Below are 26,529 nucleotides of genomic sequence, written 5' to 3'. Positions count from 1 at the left end.
CAACTGGTTGTTGTATTACCGGATGGGAGGATCCAACCTTAACCCGGTAGAGGTAAGCTTCCTTGAAGGGGAAACCAGGGGAATATAAGGACGACACCCTCCATTAGGGAGCTGAATTGTGTCAAAAGACGTAAATGTCATGAGGCTTTTTACTCACGGGAGTATTAAGGCTTATCATATTTACGCACAAGAAAAACCTGAGGAGGCAATAATACAAGAAAAAGATGAGGCGAGATCAATGGTTCAGTACACTATGGTGTGAAGACTTCCTGCGATTTCGTCGCACAAGAGCAAAGAAATCTTTAGGCAAAATAAGACCATTAATTAGGAAGGCAAAATAAGACCTCATGAGAAAAATAGAACACAAGTTAATATTGTTTTGCAGGAATTGATAAAGAGCGGATAGATTGCGAAGAAGATCGCATAATAAATATGATTGAGGCAAATCCAAAGAAATAAGGAAGAGAAGAAACAACAAGTGCGCGAAGCTGAACGCTTATACTAAAGACAAGCCCAAAGAAATGAAGAATGGAAGCAATTTGAAGTGACATCAACATTAGGGCTGCAAAATAAGCTATGTAACACCAACATTATTTATACATTGCATCAACAATAGATAAGCATTCTCATCATATAAGCATCGCATAAGCATTTCATGGCATAAGCATCGCATACACATTTCATGGAATAAGCATCGCATACACATTTCATCCCACAAGTATTTTCGCTCAATTATTTCGCATATGGCAGAAGCAAGATAAGAGTAAAGAGCAGAGGCACAGCCATTATACCGCATGAGCCAGTATCTCTCTCATCCAACACTTTCTCAAGGATTCTCCCCTCATAGATAAAGAACAGAGGCAACTATGGATTATCAAGAAAAAATGTTTTGTTTTTTATCTTCTCGGTCAGAATTATTTCCATAGAAGAACCTCATTCATGAATAACAAGAATTCTCACCAACAATGGAGTAAGCAAAATAGAAGACATGTTATAGAAACCACATACAATAGTTCATCAATAACCAATGAAACATCATCTTTGCAAGATCAAACACACTCAAGTTCAGCATCATCTCAACTACTCCAACACCGACTATGCAGAGGCAAAATCGAAAGCAATGAATCATTCCATGAAGAAGTTGTGATCAACAACAACAATAATTTCGCATAATTAGTTCGCAATACTTTTTATTCATATTCAAGGACATATACTTATTATATTTCGAGGATTAGTACTTCTTATACTTCTTCAAGGATACTTCATACTTCGCATACTTCAAGAAATGATACTTCATATATACTTCTCAAAGATTCAGAACTTCACAAAAGAATAGAGGCAAGTACGTACTTTTCAAGAAAAGTATTCTTTCGCGTAGTTCCTTCATCAACAAAGATCAAAGACTACTCCAACATCACGCATCTCGCCCCAACAACTACAACAACGGATGTTTCTTAAAGATCGCTCTTCAAGCAATATTCAAGAAAAAAGAGAAAATGTAGGGGCAAAATATCGCACCTCTTATTTCTATGCGGAGTTGTCACTTCATTACCAAACGAAGCCGATCGCAGAAAGGATACTAAAGATGACATCACAAAGTCACACTAAAAGCATGAAGAGTCGTGCGGCAATGAAGAGTACGTGCAATAAATATCTATGTGAGCATGCGAGAATAACGCACACCAGATCCGAAAATAGAGGAAATATTAGTTGTACCCCACTACATGTTAGCTGTCATCCACTATGTAAACACCTATGTAAAGAGAAAGGAAGGAGAGAGAAAAGGAGGAGACACATCTTTGTAGAGGGACACACATCTTTTAAGGAGAGACTTTATTTTCTTTATCATCTTCTTCCCCAAAAACTAGATCTAGAGAGCTCCAAATACTCATTAATGGAGATTATAAATGTAATATTCGTGTAATTACAATAATCACTAATGAAGAACCATCGATGTAGATCACATTGATCGAACCATGTAAAAATCCTTGTGTCCATCTTTACAATTTTAGCACTTTTACCTTCTTTTTGTGAGAAATATGTTTAGATCTATTGAAAATATTAAGGGATGTTAGTTGTGGGATTTCGTGCAACTATAGCATTATTAATTGATTCAAACGAGGGAAGATTGTTGCAAGCAGTTCACACGATTTTATTATTTGGAAGTAATCCAAATACATAATGGATCGTGTGCACATCAGGGCTTAGCGTTTGGAGTTCTGGAACTTATTAACTCTCAACTCCATTCAAATCTTCTTTTCCCTTTAACTCATTAGTATTTATATAAATAACTCAGGAAAGTTCTTCTGACTAATCGGTTTGATATTTTATTTTTATGGCCAGAGGAAATTAAACTAGAAGAAGCAGAACGAGAAAATATGGAGAAGGCCACTGTGACTCCTCCTGATGATGTCAACGATATATCTCAAGAGACAGTATCAAAAAAAATGACTGATTCTTGGGAACGACAAGGAAAACGGTTAGTATATAACATAACTTTTCTGAATATAATGACTGATATCAGTTCATAGTGTTGTTTGATATTGCTATCATGTGATTACGGCAAATTAGAATAAAGATTCCTTCTTAGGAATTAAGTAGGAACATGGATGAGTGGGATTCATACGATGGTTCCCTTTCGGCGGCTGATCATGTTTTTTAGAGTTATTTTAGAGTTATGACCAAAGAGAAATAATTTTTCTTACATGTTTTTTAATCTTGTTTTTATTTTGGGTAAAGGATCGATCAGTCGTTATATGGTTCCTTGTTCTCTCTGTATCACATAAGCTTCTGTCTTATTACATAGCCGAATTTAGTATGAATTACAATGCATGCATGTGGTTATTGGTTGACTTTAAAAAATTAGTAGTCAACGTACATAACGAGTAGAATACAATTAAATTGTATGTATCTGTGATTATCTTCTGTCCTCTTTCATGGTTGGTTGAGTTACTGTGAAGGATGACTTATGTAACCACCATTATAGTGCTCAAAGAGAGCCAAATCCAAAAGGGATGGTACCTGTATGGGTGTAACGGATTTGAAGTTCTTTCCTACTGTTAAGAAATTATGGGTGCGCTTGTTTACCATTCGAGCTTTGTGATGAAAGGGAAGGGAAAATTTCAATATGAGAATTTCATTCCAAGTCCAAGAGATTGGATTTGAAGATTTCTTTAGATATTACCGTTGTACATGTTTGATACTCATCAAACAAGTGATACATCTGACATAACATTGGTCGCGTGACATTAGAGGAGTATTGTCATGAATGTTCTGAGATTAGAAAACCAATAGAGATCACCAATGCTTGTTGAGACTACAATTTTTGGTACGTGTATAATTCTTACGGTAGGAATTGAAAATTTAAAAGGCTGAAATCATTCAATAAATGTTGAGAAACATTTAGATGTGAACATAATTCTTGCATTAAGAATTATATGGTTCCAAATCTGGAAATTGGCATATCTTAAATGACATCGAAAGGAAAGTGGAATACCAGTGAGTATGTATTATATTGGAAGATTGGGTGTGCGACCAAATATCCAACAATGAGGTATTATAATATATTGCCGACACATAAACTATGAACATTTGTATTACATAATGTAAAATGTTAAATAAGCATTGTCTATGTATTTGGGTATAAATTTGTAGAAGATTGGGTATGAGTAGAGGACTTACTCATCGTGATAAATACTTGTTGAAATAGCAAGTAAGTTGCCTACAAATTTTCTATGCCTCCAGTGTATGCAAGTCTGTAATGACTTCGTGTGAATTAACCGTAAATGTTAATTAGGATCACTAGAGAAGTTACAATTATTTTGTAAAATCGAATAGGAACATTTTTAATAATGTTTTCAGGATTGATTGCATGAGTAGATACAATTAATGAGGATGAATGGATTACCTTCTAACTTATAGAGATCCCTACTGCCTGAAGTAGCCATTTCAAGCGGTCTTGATTAATTGTGAATCAGGTTATGATCTATAACGTCTTTAACAAAGACTTATAATGAAAAGTCAAGATATACAAGTCTTGTACATTGAAAGGTAAGTCAATTACTCAAGAAAGGAGTAATTGCAGTTGACCATTGAACGGAGAAATACTTGGTAGACCTATTTATGAAGCGTCTCCCTAAGGAAATTTTTTTCAATGAAGTATACATAAATGGGGCCAAGGTCTGTGAAGGAAGGTTGATCACCCGTTCCAGAAACCCAACCTATGTTTTGAAAAAGATAAACAAGGTTCAATGTGGTACCAACAAGTTATGGATGTGATTATGGTGCACTAAGTAAAAAACTTCTCATTTATGTTTAGTGCAGGTATTCTGCAAGAAAACATGATGGATGAAAATCCTTAATAAGTCTAACTTTTATCACAAGGTGTCTCACAGAAACACCTTCGATACTTACCTATATGAGTATGGAAATCAAGTCGTTTCCTAAGAGAAGAAGACCGCCCTCTAAAGAAGACTCATGAATCCAGGATATAAGTGCATGGCCATTAACGTGCTAAGCTACAGGACATATGATTTTATAAAATCAATATGTGTGAAGATTCCGATTTTATCACATGGGGTACTTGGTTCAAGACTGGGTTAACCACTGAACCCCGATAAGACTTTGAATTTCTTACACTAAGTGGAAGTTCAAATCCAAAAGATACCTATCATTTATGTATTGATTTCAACGATGATGCTTAGTCTCAATTTAACTTGAACTACGTTGGCTTGGTCTCACCGGGTACGTAGGCAGTCACTTGAGTGATGCAGCCACTCTGATTTTAAGGTTCTTTTACTTTGATTTTTTGTTATTGAAAATAAGGGGAGATTGTTGGATATTTTCAATATCTTCGAAAATAAAATGTTTTTCTGTTTTGGTTTGCCGCTATGACGGGGAAGTGTTCTGTGTTGAATAGACACAATGGATGTTAGTTGGAGATGAAGGGACACCTCTAATAGGTGTGATGGTTCATAAAAGACACAACCATTCCGAATAGACACCTTATATGTCTTTTGGAAGAGAAGAGGCATCTCCAACAAGCATAAGTATCCCTATAAGTAGTGAAGGTATCCTCCCATTCTTTACAATTAATTCAACCTGTTTTCTCTCTATCTAAAGCATCATCAGAAATATCTCTCGTGTGTTCTTGATTGGTTCAAGTGGTACAAACCTTGAATCAAATTTCATTGTTGTAGGGCTTTCATTGTATCCCAAAGGCATTATTTCGCATACCTGTTGTAATCGCCAATTAATATTGGGAGGGTAGAAATAATCGTCTAAAAGAAATCTATTCGATCCTTGAAAGTCAGGAGTACAACAATTTCTTTGTGTTTATTTCATCCTCTATTTGAACCCATTTTCCAACATGTATGACTTCTTACAAATACATATATAATAGGGATATGATCCAATGGCATGGTCATAATGACATAATCTTGACACTTTCTCACCATTCTTTCTATCAAACCCAACCCGCAATGAATTTACTAACCAATCAGATTTTCCAATGAGCGAGAGATATTCCCCTTATAATAGATGAAGTGAAGTGATGTGGTACTTATAAGTTACTCTATATGGTGGACACTGTGTTGGGATAATTGTTGTGTGGGATTAAAGTGCTTACTTTTCTTGTTAGAAAGTATGATAAGGTTGCCAATGTAGTGATTGTCTTAAAATTACCAAAATAGGCTTAGGAAGTTTCCCGGAAGGCCGACGCGTTACATCGCCAATTAGTTTCCTGTCGATGAAATTTTGAAGTGCATAGTCCTGGCCAACGTGGCGGAACCAGCCCATGGTAAATAGTTGGGCTCAAGGGTTTTTTTCAGCTTTTTTTACGCGGATGATACGCTGCTTTTTCTAGAAGCAAGCATTCTTCAGTTGATGTTCCTTAATTACACCTTTCCTCGTTTGATCTCGCTTTTCGTACCAACTTCGAAGAAGATTGCATCTTTGGAGTGGGTGATGATATTGAAAATAATGTTGTTGTTCTCGCTAGCTCTTACATGAATCTAGGGCTTCCATTGGGCAATAAGATTCTCTCTCCCACTAAGAAATAAAACACGTAATCACGGGTCAGTGGATTGAATTTGAAGGAAGCGGTAGGAGGAGGGTTAAGGTTGTGTATAGAGTACCTGATGGCATGTGGCTTGTTATCTTCCGCCAGGCTCTTAGAGATTTCATGGACTTCCCTGGCCTTAACGGATTATTATTAATGGGTGGGCACAAATTTTTTATCAATTCATATCGTTTATATTGAATTTGGTATCCTCTCCAAGTACATCTTTTTAGCAGCCATACAAATAAGGCTAATGCTACCCGCACGACTGTGCTGGGTATGGATATAAGCTAGCATGTTTGTTACCATCAGATTATCAAAATTCATATCTCTAAAACAAAGATAGATGTGGTACTAAAATTAAATATTAGCAGGTCCTCCAAATTTATCATATCCCCCATCCTAGACTAATTAAAAGCATGAACCCCATCTAATCTTTTGTGTGTCGATGGTTCATGCAACCATCACCACCACATGCAACCGATAGATTCTCGGTTGATCTTTACCACCACATGTCGATGGTTCATGCAGTCTATCCCGGCCAATAGCAACACCATACAAACCCCCAACAATAAAAATAAAAATAAAAATAGTGAAGGGCTAGATTCAGTAAGATTAATAAAAAGCATCATCGTTGAAGATTACTCAAATCTATCAAAAAATCAATAAAACCCACAGAAAAAATCAGTGGCAAATTAATTAAACCCACAAACACTAGGATCAGCTGCAGCTCTTTGACGATTTCCTATGATAGAATAATTTGTGTGTTTAATGGGACACATGATAAGGTGTTATTGATTGATTAATCAAGTTCTTAAATGATTGGATTAATTCGGTGTTATTATTTATTCATTTTTGGACATCAGTTTGGTGTTAATGTCGTTGGATCCGAAGGAGAAGAAAGATGAAAATGGTGTGCTTAAAAGTGGTGGTGATTTTTTTTTTGTTTTTCTCAATTAAAAGGTCTTGTTATTGAAATATGGAAATCTACAAGGGTTGTTTTACTTTTGCCAAATTAAAGTAAAGGACCATGATCCAGCTGTATATAAATCTCAACAGCTAACAGAGCTTATCTATTATCACCCGAGGGCTACTAACCCGCTAGCTTATAACTCCTCCAGTGAGTTTTAGTCTCTTTATTAAAAGATTTCCTTTCGAATGTTTTAAAAGAATTCCGAATCCTTCTTCATTACAATGTTTTCTCCTCGCTCAGCTGTGACTGTAATTACCAACGGATCTGTCCTCTTTAAATTTTTTGCTGGAATTTCTTAATAAAGAGACTAAAACTCACTGGACATAGCCACCATTAGCTTCTGGCAGTATGTACTAAAAGTTACTAACGCATCTTTAACCACCATTTAGATTTAACTAAAATGAACCTGTTCTTTTTTACCGTTTACAACAACAAAAAATGACACGCATTATGTCAGTCAAGGAGAAGCGCATCAATATTAATTCCATTGAATTGCTTGACAGGTAAACCCTTAGTAAAAACATCTGCCAGTTGTTGATGACTACGAACGAAGGGAGTGCATATTACTTTGGCCAATACCTTCTCTCTAATAAAATGACAATCCACTTCTATGTGCTCTGTACGCTCATGAAAGGTGGGATTTGATGCGATTTGTATCGCTGCTTGATTATCACAAAACATCTTAGCTGGCTGAGGTGACAGAAAACCCAAATCTTTAAGTAATGCTCGCAGCCAAACAATCTCACAAGTTGTTGAAGCCATGGCTCTGTATTCTGCTTCAGCACTTGATCGAGAAACAACATTTTGTTTCTTGCTTCTCCATGTAACCAGATTACCACCAAAGAATATGCAGTACCCTGTTGTTGATTTACGATCAACTGGACATCCAGCATAATCAGCATCTGAATATGTTGTTATACAGTAGCTAGAAATTGAATAGGCTTCATTCTTTGTCATCAAAACTCCTCTTCCTGGTGATCCTTTTAAATACTGTAGAATCCTAGTTACTGCATTCAGATGTTTAACAAGAGGTGTATGCATATAACGACTGACTAAGCTTACTGCATGTGCTATGTCAGGTCTGGTAACAGTGAGATAAATTAACTTTCCTACTAACCTTTGATATGACCCAATATCACTTAACACATCACCATCATTATCAAGTTTGTTGCCAATTTCTGTAGGAGTATCACAAGGCTTTACTCCCATTTTTCCTGTAGCCTTCAGCAGGTCCAACACATATTTTCTTTGATTCAGAAAAATACCCTTCTTTGAGTAAGCAACTTCTAATCCCAGGAAATACTTCAGTATTCCTAAATCCTTGATGTCAAATATGGAGTGAAGCATTGCTTTAAGATTTCTAATTTCTTGTTGATTGTCTCGTGTAATCACAAGGTCATCAACATACACTAGAACTATAGTTGTACCAAGATTACTTCTTTTAATAAACAAGGAAGAATCGGCAGAGCTCCTTTTGAACTTATTCTGGATGAGTACTGAACTTAGCTTTGAATACCATGAACGTGGTGATTGCTTTAAACCATATATTGCCTTCTTAAGCTTGCAAACCATATTGCTCTCTCCTTCTCGATGGTGTCCAGGTGGTATACTCATATACACCTCTTCTTCTAGATCACCTTGTAAGAATGCATTCTTCACATCCATTTGAAACAATTTCCAATCTTAATTAACTGCAAGAGACATAAGAACACGAAAAATATTCATCTTTGCAACTGGTGCAAAAGTTTCTGTGTAGTCTTCTCCATATCTCTGAGTAAAACCTCTTGCCACTAATCTTGCCTTATAACGCTCAACAGTTCCATCACTTCTGTATTTAATTTTGTACACCCATCTACATCCAACAGTCTTCTTCCCGGGAGGCAACTTGACAATACTGTATGTATTATTTACATATAAGGCACGTAACTCATTCTCCATTGGTGCCCTCCATTTTGGATTAGACTTTGCTTCATTATAGTTTTTAGGTTCTTGATGACTGGATATAGCACTTAGAAATGCAGAGTGTGAAGAACCTACATGATCATAAGTTAAATGTGCTTGTATAGGATACGCAGCGGAATGATATGTAAAGAAATCTTTGTATTTCTCTGGAGCCTTCTTCTCACGACTTGAGGTTCTGACAATTGGTACCACTGGTTGATGATCTTGTGGAACCAAAACCTCAGTTTTCGGAACTTGATGCAGCACATCTTGTAGTCCTGTATTATCATCAGTAACATTAACATTATTGTCTGAAGCTTCTTCATGAACTGCTTCATTATGCACATCCAACACTGCAGTAGGTAAGTCCACCAACTCTACCCCATCACCATTATCTCTGTGGGAATAGGTTGCAGTAGGTATCTCATTAATAACTGGAAGTGGTGCCAAATATGTATAACACTCCCCCTGAGACCGACTGCCAAAATCACACTGAAAATAAGCCATTGTTTCATCAAACACAACATCACGAGAAATCTGTAGCTTTCTAGTGGGTGGATGATAACAAATATATCCTTTCTTTGTATAAGAGTAACCAAAGAACACACACTTAGTTTCCCGTGAATCCAGTTTATCACGATGCTTTTCCTGTAAATGTACATAACATACACAACCGAAAACTCTAAGATGAGAAATGCCAGGCTGATGATGTTTTAAAACCTCTAATGGATATTTGAACTCAAGCACACGACTAGGCAGACGATTGATCAAGTAAGTGGCCGTCAGAGAACCATGAGACCATAATTTCTTTGGAACATGCATCTGAATCAAAAGAGCACGGGTTGTTTCCAGAATATGACGGAGTTTCCTTTCAGCAACACCATTTTGCTGTGAAGTACCAACACAGCTAGTTTGATGGATAATACCATGACTACGCAAATAACCTGGAAGAGGTCCTTTGACAAACTCAGTGCCATTATCTGATCTAAAAATTTTAACCTGTGCATCAAATTGGTTGCGTATCATACAATGAAAATTCACAAATACAGATGAAACTTCAGTTTTGGATTTGAGTAAATAGATCCATGTAGCACGTGACCAATCATCTATAAAGATAAAAAAATATTTATACCCATGATAAGCATCAATTGGAGCAGGACCCCATAAATCAGAATGGATTAATTCAAAAGGCATTGTAGCTCGAGTCACAGAGTTAGGAAATGGAAAACGAGATTGTTTAGAAAACTGGCAAACATCACAGACTTGAGACTGAACAGAAAATGTGGGAAAAATCTTAGACAAAACACGACTGGAAGGATGTCCAAGTCTTTGATGATAAAGAAACTGCGGAGTTGATCTGTGAGTGAGACATGCCATGTCACTAGAGCGTAACAGGTACAATCCATGAGAAAAGATGCCTCTACCAATCGTCTTCTTCGTCTTTCGATCCTGAAATATGACCGAGGTAGGGGTAGATGTAACATCACAATTCAGAGAATTAATGATTTGACCAACAGATAACAACTGAGTAGGAAACGAGGGAACAACAAGTGCATTAGATGGCGAACAATCTGGAAAAAAATGCACTTTCCCACTGCCCATCACAGGAGCAATAGAGCCATTGGCAACAGACACATTTTTGTGAGAGCTGCGAATAAATGCATAAACTGACGAAGGATCATTTGCCATATGATCTGTAGCTCCTGAATCAATAATCCAAATATGGCGGTTGGAAACAGGCGTAGTAAGAAAGGCTAGCAGGTTACCTGAAGTATGGTTGGCCTTGCGCTCATTCGTATTACCCAACTGGTGAAAGAAATCCTTCAACTGGTCTATAGTAAAGGATGAATTATCCGCTACAGCAGCTCGAGCAAGATTATCTTTGTCAAAATTAGCTTTAAGATGAGGATAAATATCCCAACAACGATCCTTTGTGTGACCAATTTTATTACAATGATCACAATGAAAAACTTCTCTCTTACCCTTAGCACGAGAATTCTTGTCCATGGCTCTGCGTTTATCATCTCTGGAGCTCAGAAGAGCACTGGATTCAGCAGCATCCAGATCTACAGTGCATTTAGAAACAGGATTCATAACTTTCTTACGGGTCTCTTCACGATGCACAGTCGCACAGACACTAGACAGACTTGGCAAATCAGCACTCATGAGAATAGTGCTTCTAAGAGATTCATATTCTGGTTTGAGACTACTGAGCACATCAAAGATTTTATCCTCCTCAACCCTCTTCAAGAGAGTTCTGGCATCAGTTGTATGAGGACGATATGTATCAAGTTCATCCCACTTCTTTTTTAAATAACCAAAATGCTCAGTAAAACTTTTCGTACCTTGTTCAGCCTCGGCAATCTCACGTTTCAGCTCAAACACCCGAGCAGCATTATTCCGTAAGCCATACAAACTAGCAACAGACCCCACAAATCCTTTGCAGATTCTGAGAACGAGAAAATTTCTGAAATATGTGGTTCCATCGACTGAAGAAGCCACGTGCGAACAAGTTGATCATCAACAATCCAATCATCATACTTTGGATCCTTAACATCTGGACAAGTACTATTCTCACCAATATACCCAGATTTTCTTTTACCCCCAAGAGCAAGAGCAGCAGCCCTAGACCAGCTGACATAATTGACATCGTTCAGCAAGACAGAGGTTAAACGCAAACTAGTATTATGATCTGATTGTGCCATAGTAAATACACAGAGAAACGAAACTTGATTACAGAGAAACGGCCAGGATCGTCAACGATCCCCTGATACCATGTTGTTATGCATAAGATGTTATGCAGTATGCTTAAGATGTTATGCAGTCAATATTGGATCTGCATAAGATGTTATGCAGTTAACTAAAACAGATTAAAGAAGAAACAGTTTAACGTGGTTCGGCTATAGCCTACGTCCACGGGAGAAGAATGATTAGGGTTTCTTATTATCAATGGAGGTTTTACAAGACGTGTATATATATATATCCTATACATGCCACATATTCGTATAGATAGCAACATATCTAGAGAATATTTTCTTGCAGTGTAAGCCAATCATAAATAGAGAAACCAAATATTCTCCTTTGTTCCAACAGTTTCAGGCCAAGCAAGCACAAATGTGACGAGCTTATTTGCAGAATCAGTGAAGAAGTTATGGGACAATTATTTTCATTTTATGGGTAAGTTGTCATTGTTGAGTGATATCTTATGTGTTGAGGATAGATGGGAAAAACAGACAAATCAGAAGCAAGGAGTTTTATATGTAATATTGAACTGTAAATAAGCAAACAAAATATATACACAAGAGATACAAATGCAAACTGACAAGAAAAAAAACAACCAGTACACAGCTAGTCCTCTTTAACTGTACAAGAATCATTGCTCGATCAAGTAGATCATGCCCAAGTAGGAACATTATCTAGCATGTATTGGCACTTTCCTTTCTATCAGTAGGGATCATTGTTGTTCAATCAGAAAAAGAACAGAAATGAATACCAAAATCAAGATCGTATCAATCACCCCAAAAAAGTTCGCAGAAGCACAGAGATAGGTGTTAAGGTGAAGCCGTATATAAGAGGGACAGACTAATACACAATAGAACAGACACGTTTAACCAAGTAGTGCATAGAGTGAGGATGGTGGAAAATCATTATTATAGACGATACGAAGGAAATATATCTCAACAATGCGTATACCCGTAAATTATTAGGTTTGGAAGCTGTATTTCTTGTTGTCCTAGAGAAGGCATCTGTTGCGGCACTGAAACTTGTTCCTGAAACCGAGAACAACACCAAAGTGATCTTCGCCTGGGAGTTTCTGCTCATTGAGCACTGGATCCTCGAATACACGAGTTTGAAAGTGCAGGGATCTCAGCACCAGTGCAGTCGTAAATTACAAGGAGTGCAACTGTAAAAAAGAATGCTTGAAGAACAATGAGCTCGTTCTCACTGTCTCCACCTGAAACAAATTAGTGCAGGTCTTGAATTAACGACAGAATGGTTCTTATACATTGCAATCTCTGCTGGAATAAGCAACAATAGCTAATTTGCAAAGACATTGCATGAAATCGTAGAAACATATATAGTAAATAATAGCTCTGACTATTCAAAGAATAGATATGGGATTGAAGAGAAGTTAAGCAGCAATGCCAAGTTCTTAGTATCTGATGCATTGATTAGAAGCGGCGGTGTTGCAGGAAAGTAATCAAGCATGATAATTAAACATGTCTTCCCCTTAACTCAGTACAGCATGATACAAACGGCAAGGATTCAACAAACCCTGGTAAATAGGAAACCCTTCACGTGACACGCAGACCATCTCCACTGACTTACTGTGGGATGCTTTGGTCATAATATGTCCGCCTATGTATCGAATGATAAAATTAGTAAGAATTGGAAAATCCAATTCTTGATAAGCGTCAAAATGAGGGGGAAAACACTTAAGTAAATCGTTCTTTAACGTAAATCTCTCTTTTACTGTTTAATCAACAAACAATAATCCCAAAACAGATCGGAAATCATGTCATTCGATGAAATTACCTTAGGTCAATGAGTAAAAGCACGAACACCACTACCAGCTCCACCACCAGTACGCGGGAGTTCTAAAGAATTTAATTATTAATTATAATTAAATAAATTACTGGAGAAATGATTTTATTTTTGAATAATTTTATTTTTGAATAATTTTAAAATTACATTGGGTTGTCCCTTCATGAATCTAATTCGCAATACTCCGTAGCGAATGAGACTGAGTTATCATTGAGATTATATAAAATACGTTTATTAGCTTGTTGGTTTGCTCCTAAAATAAAAGCTGGTCCACTAGTCTTAATCTCTTCGAGAATGCCAAAACAGACAATTTCTACCGTTAGCATCATGAAATTAGCTTTATAATCTTGAATAACATAGTCGGCCTGCTGAAAATGTAGTGTAATAGAAGGATAGTTACTGCTATCAAATCTTCCACGTAGACGGAAACAAACATCAAAGCCAAGTTGTGAACCAATATATTCAATTCCGAGCCTGTTAAAATGTTCCTTTACCAATTCTGCAACTATATCAAAATAATCTTTACGCATTATGGACATCAAAGTACCAGAATCTATGACAACACCACCTTTTCTTTGATCGCTAACCTTGAAAGTATCTCTAGGAAATCCTATTCTTTTGTTACCTACACTAATATCTTCTAGATTTAAGTAATATAAGTTCGACGGAAACGAAGTCACAACAATGGGAGTTATATGTACTTTTTGAAATGTACCTCCAATTTTCGCGTCTTCACCAAACCTTAAATATGTGGTGGATCCCTCAAGTTTTCCGTTAATAGCCTCAAAGCAGTAGGAAAATTTACCTTGTCCAGCGGCACCTAATTGGTTTATAAAAGACCATTGTCCGGATCCCAAACCAAGTATTCCTGTAATAAGATCAGGTTTTCCATGTAAATGATTATTGCCGATAAATTTCTCGAAATTTTCTTGGAAAAAACCACAACCCATCTGTAATTCAATATTTTTAAGGCCACCGGTATCGGAGCCCAAAGTGAACTTCTCTGTAGCAACAATACCAGATGAAGTTGAACCACTTCCATACGTTACTGAGTAAGCGCATTGGCCATCAGCATTGCACTTATCTCCCATGCAGATATGATGCGAATTACAAGGAATAGGGCGATATGTAGCTGACAAATTCCAAGGATAAAGTGGCATATCTTGTTTGAAAATTTTAATGGCACCTTCACATTGAAGCCACGTCTGCGCACTACCTGTATCAATTATCAAGTAGTGGTCTATAAATGGTTTCCATCTACCACTAAACGTACCCAAACCAACCTTTGCAACATAAAACCCTGATGGTTCATAAATTGCAGGCATACGCACATCATTCGGACTCATGGATCGTGTTCCATTCCTTTGGAATAATATTTGTGACTCGATGTAAACTGCGTGGGCTTTGGATTGTTCGACGAGTCTTTGAAGCTTCTCGACCCTTGTTAAATGATCACCTATATATAATGGTGATTCTTTGGAGTGTATAGGAATCATCTTCATGCTAAACCCTTTATTTGGATTCACCGCGATGATTGAGTTTGATAGAAGTGAAACATCAGAAATTGTTAGAAGAAAAACCAAGAACAAACACCTCATTTCTTAACTAAATAGAAAATTTCTTATGGACACGGCCATATATATGCAATTCTGAACTAAAATTTATAATACTGTACAGAGATAGATCTTATAATAAAGTTAAAGAAATCTTTTGATGATGGAAATATCTTTTTTATTAATGTGTATTAATTAAGGAAAATATCATTAAGGAAAATATCATTAAATGTCAAATTTTACTATAGCCTTATCGAGAAAGTAGTCTACTGATTTGGAACTTTTGCCTAATTAGGATTCAGCATGTCGACATACTTCTTCTAACTATTCGAAGCAACAAATCATACGAATTGATGCATTAGACGTTATATGTTGGAGGTCTAACTTATAGATACTCCATACTTCATATGCAAAGTTGTTTTGCCAATGGTTATTGTATGTATTTCCTATGTGGCAACACAAACAAGACGTTTTAATTCCAAATTTTCCTTAAGTTTAGGTGAAAAACTTTATTCATCTCTAATGATGTTGTTTGTGATCATTTTCTTATTAAATGTAAATTTTATGTTTAATAATTTTAAAATTTTATTACATCTAAACATGATTATTTATTGTATTATAATTAAATTTTTTAATTAAAATATATTTTTAATTTAAAAAAGTTGACTGGCATGGTAGACAATGTCAAGAGGAATGTGAGAAACTAGACATTCCCGTTGTCATTTTTTACCTAAAGTCATGCATACATTGATTTTTGACATCCGGATTGGAGAATGATTTTAGAGAAAATGGATGTGCATCCTAGATGGATTTTGACATTTATCTCCGCACACATGCCATCAAAGAAGCTCATCGGGATTCCTTGACAATAGGTTTTGACAAACACTTTCAACAAAATTTAGTAGCCGTCCAAACCCATAAATCCAAACCCATAAATCTAACGGCTTGATTTTTAGATGACTAGGCACTTAATTTACGTCTGGTTTGTGTTTGGCTCATTCGTTCAACAAGGAACCAACCGTAAGTATAGGGAATTTAATGGAAGAAGTTTCCGAAAATATTTAACTGCATACATTCGTCTTCATATTTTATCATTTAGTTAAGCGAATAGTAGTGATTTTTTGCATCTCTTTGATTTACGTTTTAACGTATAAAAGTTTGAAATTGATCTTTCTCATGGATGTTTTAATTAAATTTCGGAACGATTAATAGCAATGAAATTAGTATACGTTGGATCATCAATAAAATTTTCTAAACTTTGAATCAGGAGAAAATAATAGAACTTTGATTAGAATTCTCCCCCTAAACACTAGATTATAATTTAGAGATGGCTGTTCTTTTTAGGGCTTCTCACCTTGATCTTAGTTGACCTTGTTATCATGCATGGAAGGGAATCTTTAATCCCACCCACTGGTTTGGATACTTGAATGAAAGATGTGGGAGGTGCGTATATAATAGATTGAGGCATTTGTTCACTCCAACTAATGTGATTGCTCTTCCACAGTTGAACCTTTACGTTTCTGCATGCGGCAGCTTGGTGCCAATAGTAGATTCAGGGGAAGAATTAACGTCAGTAGAGGATAATCAAGTTATAACTTGGCGAGTGTGACAATAATAGATTTAGGGTTTGGGGATGGTTTTCTCTATTTCCTATCCCCATTTTTCCTATTTCCCATCCCTTAAATTTCTATCCCCAATTATCCCAAATACCACCTATAAAAATTGTCATATGTCCTAAATGCTATTTTTGACTTTTTATTTATGCCCAACAGTAAAACCACCCTACATCAAAAACAAAAAAGAAAACCCACAAAATCTTACTCTTTTTTTCTTTTCACCGCCATCGTATCCTCTTCTTCTTCCCAAGTACTAACACCACAAACCCTTTTTTGATTTATGCAAGGATGCCTCCAGAAGAACAGCTAACTTTTCGAGCAAAATAAAATCCAAAAGAGTCAACATCCAAACACAATATATGTGTGATTGTATAAAAAATTGATGTTCAAATTTGATTTGATTTGTTTTACTGTGATGAAGAACTAAGCGTATGGTGCAATGGGTCTATGTATGTGATGTTAAGATGAGACACTAATCTATCTACTTTTAATCCAAATACGGAATAATCTTATCACTTAGCAAATTTGGGTCAGCCACATTACTCAACTAGTTTATTGACAAGCAACCACACGACAAATCGATATACCAAAAATCTATTCTCTCAAAAGCGAAGGCAAAGGATGCAACTATTTATGACATGATAGCAAATGGAGTTTGGGTTTGTGATTTTAAGAGGCCCCTAAATTCTAATGAGCAATTACAATGGGATCTTTTGAGGCGCGATTTAAATCGTGTCCCTGAGCTTGTTGAAGCGGATGATGAGGTGGTGATTACGGAGAACTTTAATACCTCAAGATGTTACGAAAGACTTTCAGGTAACCTAGAAAGAGTGCGGTTTTGATAAGTTCCTTTGGAAAGATAACATTCCAAACAAGGTGAGCTTTATTATTTGGGCTACTTTTCATGATTCGTTACTTACCAGGGATATGTTGCGACATCGAGGGGTAAACATTGATAGTGAGTTGTGTGCTTTATGCAACGACGTCAGGGAGTCAGCAAATCATATGTTCATTCATTGTAAGTACTCTTTTGATATTTGGAATTATTTCATCAAATCCTTTAGGATAGCTTGGCCATTTCCAAATACTTTGATTCAATTATTCGAAGCTTGGTCTAACAATGTGTTGCAAAGGAGAGGTAAGGATGCACGGCAAATCCTTCATTATGCGGTTTGTTGGATTTTGTGGAAGGAGAGGAATGGAAGAGTTTTTGGAGAACCCCACAAGAGTGTGTAAGAAAGTATTGATTTGGTAAAACAATTGGTAGTCTTATGGTCTTGGGACAACGATACTTTTAAGTATGTTGATCCTAGTTTAATTTGGAGTAATTGGGGTACTCTAATGTGTATGTAACTTTCGTTATATTAACCTTGGATTGATCCTTGATTCTCTTTTTTTTTTTAATATAACCTTCTGTTAAGAAAAAAAAAAAGCTATTCTCTCATAATGGGTATACCGAAAAGCTGTTCTCACATAACTGGATGACTGTCGTCTCTTACAGTCGTCCATAAACTGAGATCATTAATGGATGCCCAACCAGTTCTCTAATGAAAAAAAATCTTAAAAATAATTACTCTTTGAATATTGATGATTAATTAATTAGCTTAATTAGTAATCTCTAAATTAAACCTTGATCAGAAAATGGATTTTCAATTATGTGAACCAGGGTTGAAATAGGTGTACTATAATACTATAATAATTAATTGGAATCTAATCTAGGAATCTAATCTAAGGTTTATATTGTTGATTATGATGACGTGCCGGTGGTGATCTTAGCAGGAATGACACGACACATCTAAATCTTGTTCATCTACCGTATATCAAAAAATTTCGTGACGGCACTCAAAGCCTTTGTCCACTCGATTTCTTTTCAAAGCCTTTGGAATATGACAGATGGCTTCTTGTAAACATGTTGACGCCGAAGGGGATCTACCTTGCAGTATTTTCTTTTCTATAATTCCGTGGTCATGTTTTGACCGTTTTGTTATTAAATGATCCAAACAAGTAATTACGTGCCACATCATCCATAAAATAAACTGTTAGATTTGTGGGATCTCATGCAGTGGCGGAGCTACTCGAGGATTAGTGAGGACATTTGTGCTCAGTGGTGATGTCTTCTGCTCAGGACCGGCCCTCAGGGAAGGTCAACGAAAATTGACTTCGGGGCACCACGAAATAGGGGCAGCAAAGTCATGCTTTACATGAAAATTTATTGTTTAATTCAATTATTTCTGGAGGTTTTTGTAAATAATCGTAGATTTAAAGGACAAACTTAAAATACTAAGTAAGTTTCATAATATGTGGGTAATTCATTCCTGTTTTATGAAGGCTATTATTGGGGCGTCACATTCCATTAGAGGGGTGTCACCTAATATCAAAAACCCCTTATCTCAAATAATTTTGTAATGACTAAATAACCCTTATTTAGTTAATTTTAACTTAATTTAATTACATAAAAATTAAATTAATGAATTTTGTTGTATACTTGGTGAATTCTGGGGCAAAGTTTTTGTGGGAAGAAAAATTGGCCGTAAAATAAACTTCTACGGTTGGAAATAATCCAAATCTTGACGTAAAATCACTTATACGGTTGGAAATATTCCAAACCTAGACGTAAAATCACTTATACGGTTGGAATTAAAAGGAACCTGGACGTAAAATGAGCTTCTACGGTTAAAACTAATTCAAACCTGGACGTAAAACTACATACATATAAAATTCTACGGTTGGAATTAATCCAAACCTAGAGGTAAAATCACATCTACGGTTGGAAATAATCCAAACCTGGACGCAAAATCACTTCTACAGTTGGAATTAAAAGAAAATTGGACGTAAAATCGGATTCTACGGTTGGAATTAAAAGAAACCTGGACGTAAAATGAGCTTCTACGGTTGGAACTAATCCAAACCTGGACGTAAAATTACATGCAAATAAAATTATAAGGTTGGAATTAATCCAAACCTGAACGTAAAATAATTTCTAGTTAAAGGGTAATCTAGATATTTTATATATGTATTAGGATATCCCACAACCACTTTTTTGGACATTAAGAATCCAAATGAAACCCCTCTATTGAAGTGTGACGCCCCAATAATAGTCTTCTATTTTATCTAGTCAATCCAGTAAATTTAAGTACAAGGTGAGGATATACTAGCCATTACAATTACATTTTCTATGAAAATGAAAATCAAATGTTGTTGTCATCCCCATTGATATATATCGGAAATTGCATGGTCTGCAACTTGGTGTTTCTTGGATTTGCTATGTTCTAATTTTTGAAAATTGAAAATGATATTAGGGTGAGATACCAAATCAGACGATGATTTTAAAAAGCACTGACTAAATGCAACCCATAGAATGATTAAATGCAACCCATCTAAATTATTTTCAACTTCATTGACGGGAGTGAACAAAACTTACACTTTTCATCTTCTCTGTTCTCCCTTTATTTCATCTAGTATCTCTGGAGTCTGGTATTCTCAAATCAATCATTAACCTTAATTTCAAATCAATGTCAATTGATATTTCAATTGAATGTTTCAACCCGGTACTTTTATAGTAGAAGGTTATCCCGTTTATCATCTTCTTTTTATGTCTTCATTCTTCATTTGAATCCAACTAGTAAGTGCAAGGTAAACCCGATGATCTAATTCTCACCAAACCCTAACCAAAATTTGAGGACGGATTCTGATTTTTTTCACCGAATTTGAAAATCTATTCTTTAATAATTTACGGTTACAGTTAAGTGAAGGGTTTCATTTATTGATTTGCATAATTAAGGGTAGTGTTTGATTCTCAGTGATTTTACAAGGAAATTGATGGAACTTGATTGTAATTCACGGATTAAAGATGACGGAGATGAAATTTGATTCGATGGGTTGAGATTTAATCGGATTCTTTTTTTCTTCTCTCAATCAGGTGGTTTTGATTACAAAGGTTTTGTTTTCTAGATAAACTTCTCACAAAACTGTTTCCATGATCATCGATATCAATTTGTTGTTTCCGCCATTAATTGAACGCCTGCAAAAAATGGTTGGGTATCGGTGTTAAAGATGATAGTGGGTTTTGTTTACCCATACTAATAGCGTTTATAATATTTTCTCGAGGGTTGTATTTTAACTTAATTGAGGTTGCATTTAGTCACTGGTTATCTTGCTTTGACAAACAAAAGCCCTGAGCAAAGTATTCTCGATCAAATACCTTATTGAATCAAAGATTGACATCTACAACTTCATACCATATACATTCGTGACATATGAATTACTAACGAAGTGTTTGACTTTGATCCCTTCTGTTAACATTACCATTTTGTAAATCAAATGAAAAAGAGAATGGCATACTTAATAGAGAACCAATTTTCACTCCATATGAGGGCATCATTTTGAAAGTCCATTTTGGGGCACCAAAAGTTCCGGGTCGGCCCTACTTCTGCTGCAATGCTCGGAATATCAATGACATGCACTGTGTTCGTTTCAGAACTACTTTCCTGCGACAGTCCATGCTGTTAACAAAAAGGAATGAAATTTTAGAAGAGAAATAATATGCGATAGTAATATAGCTAAATAACTCGACTTACTGTGTGAGTTTGCGTAAATTGGAGTCCCAGGAAACGAATGACTAATAAGGTTATAACTAGATTTTGTGCCCGAGCGCATTTTCTTCTTCTTTTAACCATATTTTTGATTTGGTGTCATGTGGCTTCTCCTAGCACCATCGTGCATTTTTTTTATTAGGTGTCTTGGGGCTTCGTCCGCCTCGTCGTGATACATTTTTTATTAGGTGTGGCTCGGCTTCGCCTCGCCCCATCCCGATACATTTTTTGATTTGGTAAAGTTCCGCTTCGGCTTCGCCTCGCCCCGCCCCGCCCCGTTTTGGTGATGCATTTTTAATTTGGTGAGGGAGGTATTGGGCACCTTTTTCTTTGAGCCATATATTTTATTTGTTGTGACATTAAGTAATTTAAAGAGACTGGAAGAAGAGCATCAATCAAATGACTTATTCATGGCGGGGCATCACCTATGTGGGTGAGAAATGAGTCTAAACCCTAACAATGTACTGCAAGGGAGTGTTTTAGATTCGAGAGATCAATCTGTACAAATTCGGCTTAAACCAAGAAATGGTCGTTCCAGACTTGATTCGGTCACAAAGTGAAGGAGAAGGGTTGGTTTTGGGGAGGGAAGTGAAGAGAGTATTGAGACCAGAAATAGTTGATTCTGGGAGAGTAGTTGTTCAACGACTTGTATCAGAAAGTGGAAAGCTAACAGATAGGAAAGCTAACAAATGTTTTCTGAGTGTTGTATGTTCCTGACCAAAACTTGTCCTTTGGTGGAAATAGGTGAGACCTATTTATACAAGTCGCAACGAAACGTACCTTGGTCTCGTGAGAATTGGAAACGGTTTGAATAAATGGAAGGAAATGGTAATGGGTAACGCCTGGAATTGATGTTTCCATAATGAAGGAAACGTTTCAGCATTATTCCTTGTGTTTACTGATTAATGATTTTTCGTGGGTTGTAGTAATGAGGTTCAAACTCTCGGACTTGTGAAGGATAATTTTTTTAGGCTTAATAGAAAATAAATATACAAAAATATTAACAATGGGTGCGAGAGGTAACCAAGACACTAGATTCCACTATTATGCAAACTTGAATGATAAATATTTCAAAACTCTATTCAATTCTTAAGTCCTCTTTTATCTTTAATTCACTATCAATCATACAGATTCTCAAACATTATTTGTAAACCTTAAGCATAGATTATCAAGAGATTAAACCAAGCATAACCTATCAAACTGAATAACAAATAATTATGACAATCATTCAAATAATTCAAAACTCTGCAAAAGCAGCGATTAGGTGAATTATATAATTAAATGAAATAGTTACCCATTTATGTTGCGTGAATAGCTTCCTCCATTGCCTTGGTTACGAGGGAATTAGCCGCTCATCATGTTGGAAAACCTCTCAAAATATTTCATTGATGCTCAAAATGGTTTAAAAATGATGAGAATATGAGAAATACAATAAAACCAGAGAACTACGACCCTCAGTGACAAAATAAGACTGCTGTAGCTGTGTCGCAAACGTTGTAGCAAATAAGTCTGCCTAATGTACGACCCCCAGGTGTGAGTCGTTACTACTGTAGAAAAACGACTGCTGGTGCAGGTCCATTCTTCGTGTTCTTCATGTTCAACATCAGCAGCAGCAGAAACCGAGTTTGGGAAAACTCGAATTTCTTCTTCTCTGGCTCTCCTCAGCCCCCCAGACTCTCGACACCCTCTCTAGTAGACCCAAAGAGCCTATTTATACCCAACAATAGCTCCAAATCTCGCCAATAACTCCAATATAATTCTTCATTATGCGGGAAGTGAATAACAATATTTTCCGAATATTTTCTTACCAAACTTGGAATTTCTTGCGTAAACTTCCTCCCTCCACGCTCCAAATCGATTCTTCACGACCCAAAGTGATGCTCGAGCCATTCCACATCATCAGAACACGTCCATAACTCTCCATGACGCGTGATTATCATCCTCCAGTGCATGCTTGCCCTGTTTTGAACTCGAGAATCAAAACACGTATTCCATCCAAATTTAATCGAGACCACCACCCAAACTTTGTTCCTTATGCCAAATCACATCTTTCTGCCAATTTTCAGCGATTGAATCGCACTCTAACCCATTCAATTTGACAATCAAAATTCTGCCAGTTGAAAACTTCATTTCCTGCCAAAAACACAAATTCAAATTGTTGAAGAAGGTGCCCCTTATCCAGAGTGATGGGGTGCGAATATCAATTGGGGTGGAAATAGTAATTTTTCTGGGTTCCTCCGGAACATTTCTGGGACGCTTCCGGTGCATTTCTGGGGTGCCTACGGTACACTTATCCGGGGTATAAAACAGTGCTTTTTGAGCCCATTTCGCCGCAAGGGATTATTTCTCTAAAATTTCCTACAAGAACACAAAATAACACAATAAGTACTTAATCGAGTCTAACAATACAGAACATTGAGAACAAAATAGACACATAAATGCGTCTATCATTTACTAACCGCCTCATTCTTATGATACTTTCTTATAACGGGCGTAGTGTACGCCGCACGCTGTAAACCACCAAACAAATACCCTAATGAGCATCCCCAAGTTTGTGACATGTGTTGATGTCTCGAGTGTTTTCGTGGAAAACATGTAGCTACGTGTCGCGATGCCAAAGGATTTGGCGTTTGTAGCCAAGTTGGTGTCGTGACCAAAGGATAGGCGTCGTAGCCAGTTTAGTGTCGTGACCAAAGGATAGGCGTCGTACCCAGGTTGGTGTCGTGACCAAAGGATAGGCGTTGTAGCCAGGTTGGTGACGTGACCAAAGGATAGGCGTCGTAGCCAGGTTGGTGCCGTGACCAAAGGACAGGCGTCGTAGCCAGGTTGGTGCCATGACCAAAGGACAGGCGTCGTAGCTAGGTTGGTATCGTGACCAAGGGATTTCCATAAATATTTTGGTGGCAAGTTTGTATGGCTAAGATTCGTATCTCAGGAGGAAAGGTAGCCGTTGATCGTTGCAAACCTACGTTTGAAAGCCAGCGGCATGATTGCATGGCCGGCACGGCTTTGGTCTGAAGTGGAGCTGCTGGTAGTGTGCGGCTTGCAAGGGAGTCGCTTGAGGCTTGGAAGGGAGCTGTCGGAAGTGTGCGGCTATGTCTAAATTAGGGTTTGACATACCGAAACCCTAATTAGCGCTCTTTAGTAGAATCGCCATGGAATTCACGTACGGACTCGGATTTTGACGATCCGCCCTCCATTTCGGTCGGAAAAAAATTCTTTATCTCCCGGTGAAGGAATATTTATGTTTTGAGCTCGTTTGGTGGTGAAAACAGCCCGACAGTAAAAACCAGAAAGAATTCAGGAGGGATGGTGGATGGCCAAATTTAGATTTTGGTGGCACAAGCCAAAGAATTTAGCATCGTGGCCAAAAGGTCGCCACAAGTCTTTTAGTTCAGTGGCAGAATTGGACGGCTGAGATTTGAATCTCAGATGGAAGGGCAGCCGTTGATTGTTGCAACCCTCCGTTTGGCATCCGGCGACATGAAGGCATGGCCAGGCTAGGATTTTGGCGTGGCCAGGCTAGGATTTTGGCGTGACCAGGCTAGGATTTTGGCGTGTCCGGGCTAGGATTTTGGCGTGTTCGAGCTAGGATTTTGGCGTGGCCAGGATAGGATGTTGGCGTGGCAAGGCTAGGATTTTGGCGTGCTAGGATAGGATTTTTGCGTGGCAGGGCTAGGATTTTGGCGTAGTTTAGGCGCGGCCAAAAACTAGGGTTCTGGCATAGTTTGGGCTCGGCCAAAATTAGGGCTTGGCGTTGGGCCAAAGGTTACCACGCGTTAGCTGGCGACCTTGGACGGCTAAGATCTGCATCTCAGGTGGAAGGGTGGCCGTTGATTGTCGCAACCCTTCGCTTCGGCAGCCGTGAAGGAAATGTCGGCTTTGAATTGTTTAGGAGCGGAAAGGTGGCTGGCACGGCATGCCATTGGCACGTGCGTCTTGGTCGGCATGCCTTGGCGTGATTTATGCGTGGCCAAAAGTAGGGTTTTGGCGTTGGGCTAATGGTTACCATGTGTTGGTTGATGACCTTGGACGGCTAAGATCTGCATCTCAGATGGAAGGGTGGATGTTGATTGTTGCAACCCTTCGTTTTGGTAGCCGTGAAGGAAAGGTCGACATTGCATGGTTTACCATTGGCACGGCGGTGCGGACGGCATGGTTGCCATGCCTTGGCGCGGAGACGTGGATGGCATGGTTTTCCATTGGCACGGTGGTGCGGCTGGCATGGTTGGCATGCCTTGGCGCGGAAACGTGGCTGGCGTGGTTTACTATTGGCACGGTGGTGCGGCAGGCATGGTTGGCATGCCTTGGCGCGGAGACGTGGCTGGCGTGGTTTGTCATTGGCACGGTGGTGCGGCTGGCATGGTTGGTATGCCTTGGCGCAAATACGTGGCTGGCGTGGTTTGTCGTTGGCACGCTGGTGCGGCTAGCATGTTTGGCTTGCCTTGGCGCGGAGACGTGGTTGGCTTGGTTTTCCATTGGCACGGTGGTACGGCTGGCATGGTTGGCATGCTTTGGCGCGGGCACGTGGCTAGCATGGTTTTCCATTGGCACGGTGGTTCCACTGGCATGGTTGGCATGCCTTGGCGCGGAGACGTGGCTGGCGTGGTTTTCCATTGGCACGGTGATGCGGATGGCATGGTTGGCATGTCTTGGCGCGGAGACGTGGCTGGCATGGATTGCCATTGGCACGGTGGTGCGGCTGGCATGGTTGGCATGCCTTGGCGAGGAGACGTGGCTGGCATGCTTTGCCATTGGCACGGTGGTGCGGCTGGCATGGTTGGCATGCCTTGGCGCGGAGACGTGGCTGGCGTGGTTTTCCATTGGTACGGTGGTGAGGCAGGCATGGTTGGCATGCCTTGGCGCGGAGACGTGGCTGACGTGGTTTTCCATTGGCACGGTGGTGAGGCTGGCATGGTTGGGATGCCTTGGCGCGGAGACGTGTCTGGCGTGGTTTGCCATTGGAACGGTGGTGCGGCTGGCATGGATGGCATGCGTTGGCGCGGAGACGTGGCTTGCATGGTTGGCATGCCTTGGCGCGGAGACGTGGCTGGCATGGTTTTCCGTTGGCACGGTGGTGCGGCTGGCATGGTTGGCATGCCTTGGCGCGGAGACATGGCTGACATGGTTTTTCATTGGCACGGTGGTGCGGCTGGAATGGTTGGCATGCCTTGGCGCGGAGACGTGGATGACATGGTTCTCCATTGGCACGGTAGCATAAGAATTAGGGTTGGTTCAATGTTAAGGGTTT

The 26,529-nt window shown here is 38.3% G+C and overlaps 2 protein-coding genes across 2 annotated transcripts; both read right to left on the bottom strand.

The window, feature by feature from the left end:
• Positions 1 to 7,073: 7,073 nt before the first annotated feature.
• On the bottom strand, positions 7,074 to 11,677 carry LOC113311392. Its single transcript, XM_026560233.1, has 4 exons — positions 11,514 to 11,677; positions 10,236 to 11,421; positions 9,183 to 9,860; positions 7,074 to 7,097 (listed from the first exon to the last, which is right to left on the bottom strand). The coding sequence occupies exons 1-4, from the start codon at positions 11,675 to 11,677 to the stop codon at positions 7,074 to 7,076; spliced, it is 2,052 nt and encodes a 683-aa protein (XP_026416018.1).
• A 1,113-nt stretch (positions 11,678 to 12,790) lies between these two features.
• LOC113311391 (aspartic proteinase CDR1-like) lies at positions 12,791 to 15,115 on the bottom strand. The gene is made up of 2 exons (XM_026560231.1): positions 13,747 to 15,115; positions 12,791 to 12,927 (listed from the first exon to the last, which is right to left on the bottom strand). The coding sequence occupies exons 1-2, from the start codon at positions 15,113 to 15,115 to the stop codon at positions 12,791 to 12,793; spliced, it is 1,506 nt and encodes a 501-aa protein (XP_026416016.1).
• Positions 15,116 to 26,529: the final 11,414 nt, after the last annotated feature.

The sequence above is a fragment of the Papaver somniferum genome, chromosome 9, assembly GCF_003573695.1.
Source record: "Papaver somniferum cultivar HN1 chromosome 9, ASM357369v1, whole genome shotgun sequence".
Taxonomy (NCBI): domain Eukaryota; kingdom Viridiplantae; phylum Streptophyta; class Magnoliopsida; order Ranunculales; family Papaveraceae; genus Papaver; species Papaver somniferum.
The sequence above is the reverse complement of the archived record's forward strand: the minus strand, read 5'-3'. Positions and strand labels throughout refer to the sequence as shown.